Raw genomic sequence first — 7,801 nt, 5'->3', positions numbered from 1 at the left:
TAATTGGCCTAAACTCCTCAGCTTTTATCGCATTTTTTACTTCTTTCACTGGAACTATTGTCGAAGTTTTCCATTCGTTCGGTACAGTTCCAGATTGCAGACTCTTATTTATTAAAAACGCGTAGAAATGGCCCATGTATTCAACTGAGTATTTAATGACACCCTCCGATAGTAAGTTATTTCCACCAATTTTTCTTTTAAATTTCTTAACAATTTGGATGATATTTTCCGTACTAACTTCTTCAAATTCAAATGTCGTTTAAGATTTTACCGGCTGGATTGAGTCATCACCAATGTCTTGTATATTACTGTTAATCTCAATAATACTGTTCACAAAGAATTTGTTTAAATGCTCTGCGATTTCCCAGCTGCCATCGTATAGCGTGCCACTTATTAGCACTTCTTTGATTTTTTCTTTGTTGTCTGCATTATTGAGTACATTTTTTAAGTACTTCCACATTAATCGACTGTTCCCTCTATTTTCTTCAACTTTGTGTTCATGATGCTGTATTTTTTTTTTAACTTTAATCAATTTCTTATAATTTTTTTAGCCACGTTGTATTCTGCCCAGTCTCCTGTCAAAGGGGCCCTTTCATATAACTTAAACTTCATTTTATTGGTTTATACTAACTCCCTATCATACAATTTATTTCTTAATTTGATACGATTTTGTTTCCTATATGTTACCTGATTCATGATCGGCATCATGCTTTGGTTAATATACTCCAGCATACCCTCAGTATCCAAACTATGCAAGCTCACAAAGTTGCATTGTCTCAAGAGATGTAATAAGTTATCGGGGCTATACCTATCCCAAGATGTTACTTCTGACAGTTTTGAGAGTGACTTAGGCTTATTTACATTACATCGAAACAGTATAGTTTCATGATCCGATATTCTTTGTTGTTCCAACTTTTCACATGATACCTCTCTGCTATTAGTATACAACAAGTCAATGAGTGTTTCGGAATACTCGGTAACCCGCGTAAAAATTTCATAGCTAGGTGAGCGAAGATCTCATTGAGTTTCCTATTATAGCTTGATATTACGTTAAGGTTTATATTGAAATCCCCGATTATGATAATATCTACCATATTATCACATGTTTCAGGCAGAATGGCCTCCATATAGGTCAGGAAATCTGCATCACTTGTACTAGGTGAGTGATAAACCACACCGATTTGACACCTCTTTACACAATTTTGTAATTGTATAACTATGCACTATATATTTTTATTGACGGATCGATTTGTTTTTATTTTGAAATCAATTGTGCCTCGCAAGTTTATAATTACACCGCCTGTGTATCTACGGTGCGAATCACACCTTATTACGTGGAACGTTGGAAACTTTATTTCTGAATCATTAATTTCATCTGTTATACACGTTTCTGAGCATAAAACTATGTTCACATATCAATATTATATCAATCAAAGCTCGTTTTTTAATCACCCCGTTTACACAGGCAAATCTCAGATTATTAGCCGTCAAATTTGTTGTGCTTGTTATTCTCACATCTCAAGGAAAATTTATGTTTTTCTCTGTGCCACCGTGATCACGTTTTTCTGCTATAATGAGCAATATAAATATATTTTAACTTAACATTTTATTAAAAATACCTTTACAAACCTCTTTTACTTGCTAGCGTACATTTTTGTTTACTTTTACATTTGGCATTTCTCCTCTCTTTCGCAAAAACAATCGATAAAACTAGGATGGACACCGAAAAGTTATCGGTTAAATCTGAGATTATTTTATAATTACAGATTAACAAGGGACGAATTTTATATGGCTAATCTCTTGTTATAATTACAGATTAGGGTGTTAAGCTCGAAAATGAGGATAATCGACTTATATGTGAACCTGGTATAAGACTAAGTCAGGATTAACCACCTCAATAAGTCTTTCGAGCTCTGCTTTATTAGCTAGTATACTACTAATATTTAGATAGACGCATTTCAAATTACTATGGTGCTGTTTGCTAGAATTTGATTGCTAACATCCTACCTTTTGTTTTTCAACCTTTAATCTTCTTATATAGACTGGGCACTCCCTACTAAATACACTATGCTCTCTGTTTAATTGTAATCCTAAATCTTTATTAGCATCGCAGCAATTGCCACACATTGGTTTCGTAATTCTTTCAGTGCAGTTTTCGGGTTTATGTTCACCCATGCATTAACTACATCGTAGTTTGTTTATGCAATTATTAGCACTATGATTGAAACCTAAGCACTTATAACATCTTTTCGCTATAAGTTGGGCAGCGGTCCCAACCAATATTCAATCTCTTAGATTCTAGGACCTGCACAAAGACTTTATGCTCTACCTCGATTAATGAATTAAATGATGTTGAAGTCACGTTATTTTTGACTTAAATACTTTTAAACATTTTAAGTTTGCATCAGCCAAGTACATATTCTGTGATTTTATTTTGGTTATGACCTCTGCTTCAGTGTATTCAGCGTTTATACGGGTTATCAGTATTTTTAGCTTGTTCATTTTAGGTTCAGAGATCTCATATTGTTCCTTATTAAGATTATTAGCTAGAGTAGATTTAATTTTCTCTTTCTCAGTAACACTGTTGGCATTTATTACAACCGCCCCATTCTGCTAATTAGACACTTTGTCAATTCGATTTTATTATGATCCACCCTAGTTTTCTCAGCCGCTTGCTTATTTTTTTGCTTAATTATTATTGGAGGTATACCCTTTACTGCATTAGCATACGATGCACCCACACTAAGCTTTGAGTTTTCTTAACTCTGATATGCAGCTTTCTTAACTTCCGCAGTAATGCCATCTTTTTGCTTGCATATCTCAGTAGTTGAGCATCTACTTTTGAGATTTGATCTTTGTTGGTCTTGCACAGACGTTCTACCCTCTTTATTAGTTCTAATTTCTTTTGGTTAGTTTTTTTGATGTTATCCATCAAACTTCTTATTTATTTGTTATGTTCGCTTAGCATATTTCGATATCGCTTTTTTGCTCTATTATATTAATTTTGTTAGTCTCAGCTATGCTCATCATTTGTTTGAGAGCATCATCCACATTAAAAATGTAAGTCATGCAGTCATCACACATGAAGCGCGAAAACTTACAATTTGCCAACCCTTGCAAACAGTAATCGTCTATTTGTGCACACGTAATTGTTTTGTGGTACACTCTCCCACACACACCAGCACAGCTCACACTGGTTTCTCCTCTGATGCCCTTTCGGCATCTTTCGCACTCCGTCATTCTCCCACTCACCGCTACTTTCTATTTGCTTATAACAGCGAACGTTGGTAGAATTTTGTGTACGTAAGTTTTTTTGGTTGCGTATATTTATTTTAGTAATATTAATAGTGTTTATTTGTATACATCACTTTCGCAAAAATATTTAAAAGTTTTAAACCCTTGTACCAATATGCACGTAATTTAAACTCTCGCTAATATGTGTCTTTTGACACTTTTCGACGACCGATCAAAAAAGACGTCCGTCGGCTTTGACGTTTAACCTATTAGATTTATTTGCATCAAAACATGCTGCGAAAAGTGCAAGTGTTTCTTGCAAATAACTCTTTAATGAACTAAAGCTGTTAATTTCTCGGATTTTTATTGTTGGCGTCAAGACGCGTCGATTGATACCACTCTCGAATTTTTCCGTCCATTTTGACCTAGTTCCGCTAAAGTGCACTACTACCCGGATTTAAGATTCTAAAGCTGATGCCACATAAAACTTTTGCTTCGCTTTACGTGACAGATTCGCTTTGACAGATAGGATGAGTTGTATGAAAAGCACAAAGCATGCCACATAGATCCTTGAAGCTGCAGCGCGAATCGAAACGATGGCCAAGTCCCATCTTTTTGCGCGCTTTATTTTGTGATACGCTTCTTTAAAGTTAGTATAATCCTTTCTTTAAACTATAAAATATACAAAAAGAAAAGAACGATTCTGGAAAGGAGCTGTCTGCTCGACACGTGCGCATTCGGTGTTGCTCTTGCTATTTGACAGTTATATGTCATATAATAAATGTATGATGAATGTATGTCTAATTGTACGTGAGCAGAGTTGTATTTTAATCCAACATCTCTCCTGTTGAATGATGATGTCTACCAAGATGAGTTTTTTTTTTAGTCTGGTGAGTATCTTTTCACAGGTTTACGTTTTCGTGTAGTCCGTCTAGGTGTTTCGCATGTAACAAAATCTGCTGCCGCAGTAGCTTGAGGTTGTGGTGGACCCTCGACTGGGTTACTTGAAGTCGCCGCGGTATCGATTTGGTCAGAGTGTCCGTTACTTGGGAATGGTACCCGGAGGATTCAATTACGTCGTGTAATCCAAACGCTTCTGCCAGTGAGAACTTGTATCTCGGCTCCCCTGTATGAGTCTCGTCAATGTAGCCTTTGCGGATTTGGTTTGAATGTGCACGGATTACTTTTCCGTTTTCTAATCTTACGTTGTACATAACCGCTCCAACTCTTTCAATGATTTGAGCAGGTCTCCAGTCAAACTTGTTACAAGAATGTACAACTACATAAACGGTCTGCAGTGGTTCAAAAGCTGAGTATTTAGTACCATGTTTTTGATTAAATTGTTTTCGTATGTTTTGTTTTTGCTGGTCGGTGTCTGATCCGGTTGGTATAGGTTGGCTAGGCAATATCAAATTTAATGGTACTTGTATATTTCGTCCGAATAAGGCTTCTGCTGGTGATGTGTGTTTCGGTGTGTTTTTATTTGGAGTTGACCGATAACATTGTAGAAATGATTGTAAATTTTGGACTGTGGTACCCTCTCCTCCTAGTTTCTTTAAGGCTCTTTAGAACGTATCCACAAATCGTTCAGCTTGGCCGTTCGACATTGGATAGTATGGACTGGAGCGTAGGTGCTAACAAATTGGGTTCCGTTATCGGAGACGTTGAATTTATGTATGCCCAGTCTGCGACAAACTTCATTTAACATTTCGATTGTTTTGTTGCTCGAAATATTGGCTGTGGGGATTATCTCGGGCCACTTTGAATATGTGTCTACAATGATAAAGAAGTACGTATTGTCTAATTGGCCAGTGTAGTCAATGTGAAGTCGTTCCCAAGCTTCCGATGGAGTAGGCCATGGTTGTAGATGTGTCTTTGTGGGAATCAATATCAGTATCGATGTTAGGCCAATAAACAAAACTTCTTGCTATGGATTTTGTACGTTCGACGCCGGGGTGTCCTTTCTGAAGTTGCTTTAGAACCCTCTTGCGCAGTATTGTCGGGATCACGATGCGATTTCCAAACATGAGGCATCCATCAACCACATGGAGATCATTTTTGCGATTTAAAAATTGTCTTGCTTCATTACGGCCATCCGTCATTTACGTATTGCATAATTGTTCTTGAGTCTGTAAGTATTTGCCGAATTTCAACTTCAATATTAATAGAGGCTATTACGTAGTCTTCTGACGGATTTACGTGTTTATCTATTAAACGCGATAGAACGTTTGCATGGCCAAAATTGTTCGTGGATACGTAGCTTATGTCGAAGTCATAAGCTAATAATTTTATAGCCCAACGCTGCAATCGAATTGCTCGATGTACTGTGATGCCTTTCTTGTTGCCAAAAATCGCGAGTAAGGGTTTATGGTCTGGTTGTAGCTTAAATTTTCGGCCCAAAATCATTTTGTGAAATTTCGTGAGCGCGAAAACTATGGCCAGCCTCTCATTTTCGATTTGGCTATAAGATTTTTCAGCCGCCGTGAGTGAGCGTGAAGCATGGCATATTGCTTTCATCGAACCATCCGGGTACTCTTGCAAGATGCATGCACCGAGGCCGTAGTTTGAAGCTTAAAAATCTGAAGAGCGCAGGTTTTTATGTTTTTCGAAACATTTGCTTTGTTTCTGAGAACAGTGCCATTTGGTGTTGGATTTCAGTAATTCATTCAGTGGTCCTCTGTAGGTGCGTAAATTATTGAAGAATTTGCCATAAAAGTTTATTGCTCCAAGAAATAATCGTAATTCGGATACATCTTTTGGTTCGGGCATTTGGGTTATTGCTGCTATGCGCGTGCGATCTATCTGTATGCCCTCTTCATTTATAATAAAGCCCAGATATTTTATTTGTTTTGAAGAGAACGTGGATTTGTCAAATTTTAGTTTGAAACCGAACTCGTGTATGCGGCTTCTAATTTCTCGTCATGATCCTCTCGACTTTGGCCCGCTACGAATATGTCGTCTATGTATGCCGCTACTCCCGTGAGCCCGAACAACATTTTATCCATAATTTGCTGGAATATAGTCGGAAACGTTTTGACGCCGCAAATCATTCGGTTGTACCGAAAAAGTCCCAGGTGGGTGTTTATGGTGAGAAGGTGTTTCGACTCGTCGTCCACTTCAACTTGCAGAAAAGCGTCTGAGAGGTCAATGTGGCTAAAAAATTTAGCCTTGGCCAATCGCGCGAAGAGATCATCAGGTAACGGCAGAGGGTATTGATGCATTTCTACAGCGTTGTTTAAGCCAGTTGAAAAGTAGCCACATATTCGCACGCCACCAGTTGCTTTCCTCGTCACCACAATTGGAGCAGCCCAGTCTGAAATGTTGACTGGAGTGATCACATTTATGTCTTGAAGACGCTGTAGTTCGGCTTCTACGAGTCATTGTATGGCATAAGCGACTGGTCGCGTTTGGCGAAAAATAGGCTGTTGATTTGGCTTGATCGTAAGATGCGCTTTTGCTTTGGTGCAAAGACAGAGCTCGTCATCAAAAACAGCTGGAAATGATTTTTTCAGCAGTGAAATGCTTTTATCAATTGAAATACTTGTACGTCCCTGATTTTTGAACGATTCTTTGTCGATTTTTTGAAATTGCATTGATTGGCTCATTATCGAGTTTCAATGCTGTAATCCAGACTAACCCCATGATATTCAGATTTTGAATGGGTGTAACAGTACATGTTGCCGATGCTTGCTTACCCTTGAATTTAGCAGTGCATTGAAATTGTGCTGATAATGGGAGTTTGCCAGTTGCGCTACGAGCCGTATTGCTGACTTTCGTCATATTGTTCACGTTAAGCCGTCGAAAAATGTCTTCAGATATGACCGTAATATCTGAAGCTGTGTCGAATTGAAGATCAGCCGGGAAATTGTTTATTTGCACGCGAATATATTTGCGATTTGCTACACAGATTTGTTTAGTAACAAATATGATGTTGATTGTTGATCCTTCACCTTGGTTTTTGCTGTTTATTTTTGTTGCCTTGTCCGTGCGTTTCAAGTATAAAGGTTTTTGTTTTTGATTTTTGCAAGGTTTGCCGGAATCACAATAGCCTTCCTTGTGCCCCACATGGTTGCAGTGTTTGCATTTATGCTTACTGAATGGAGATTCGGATGTATAATGCATACCGCCGCAAAACCAACACGGTGTTTTTGGAACTCGCTTGTTGTGGTTCTTCGCCGTGGCCTGCCACTTGTTGACTGTGCGTGTCTCATTTTTGTTTTCGATTAATGCTGTGTCTGCCTTTAGATTTAGTAACCGCTTACACTCTGCTGATAACTTGTTAAGTGTAAGGGTTTCTTCGCCGCTGTCTAGTCTTGTCAGCAACTTGGTTCTAACCTCCAAATCCGCTGGAGTCTTTAACCCCATGCTGAAAATTGAACACTTGAATTGGTCTAGCGTTAATTTATTAAGTTGAAAATTTTTACAAACTTTATTGACGTTGCCTGCGTACGTTAAAAAATCTGTGGTAGCATCTTTGGTTATCTACAGGCAGTGATAGCGCATGTTGAAAAGAGACTTTTGCGAACCAAAAAGTTTTGCCAGCTTTTCGACGGTTTCTTTGAAGGTG

The 7,801-nt window shown here is 38.0% G+C and overlaps 1 protein-coding gene across 1 annotated transcript; it reads right to left on the bottom strand.

Annotated features, from left to right (window-relative positions):
* Nucleotides 1-259: 259 nt before the first annotated feature.
* On the bottom strand, nt 260-7,599 carry LOC108375173 (uncharacterized). Its single transcript, XM_017631273.1, has 2 exons — nt 6,930-7,599; nt 260-423 (listed from the first exon to the last, which is right to left on the bottom strand). The coding sequence occupies exons 1-2, from the start codon at nt 7,597-7,599 to the stop codon at nt 260-262; spliced, it is 834 nt and encodes a 277-aa protein (XP_017486762.1).
* Nucleotides 7,600-7,801: the final 202 nt, after the last annotated feature.

Source organism: Rhagoletis zephyria, unplaced genomic scaffold (genome assembly GCF_001687245.7).
Source record: "Rhagoletis zephyria isolate East Lansing unplaced genomic scaffold, Rhagoletis_zephyria_1.1 Rzeph_scaffold_08594, whole genome shotgun sequence".
In the NCBI taxonomy this organism is placed as follows: domain Eukaryota; kingdom Metazoa; phylum Arthropoda; class Insecta; order Diptera; family Tephritidae; genus Rhagoletis; species Rhagoletis zephyria.
The sequence above is the reverse complement of the archived record's forward strand: the minus strand, read 5'-3'. Positions and strand labels throughout refer to the sequence as shown.

Excerpts from the sequence above, each read along its gene's own strand:
- LOC108375173 (XM_017631273.1), bottom strand. The coding sequence starts at position 7,599 with ATGGGGTTAAAGACTCCAGCGGATTTGGAGGTTAGAACCAAGTTGCTG. Across the intron at positions 424-6,929 it reads ATGCACTGCTAAATTCAAGG|ACAACAAAGAAAAAATCAAA; the intron begins GTAAGCAAGCAT and ends TCAATAATGCAG.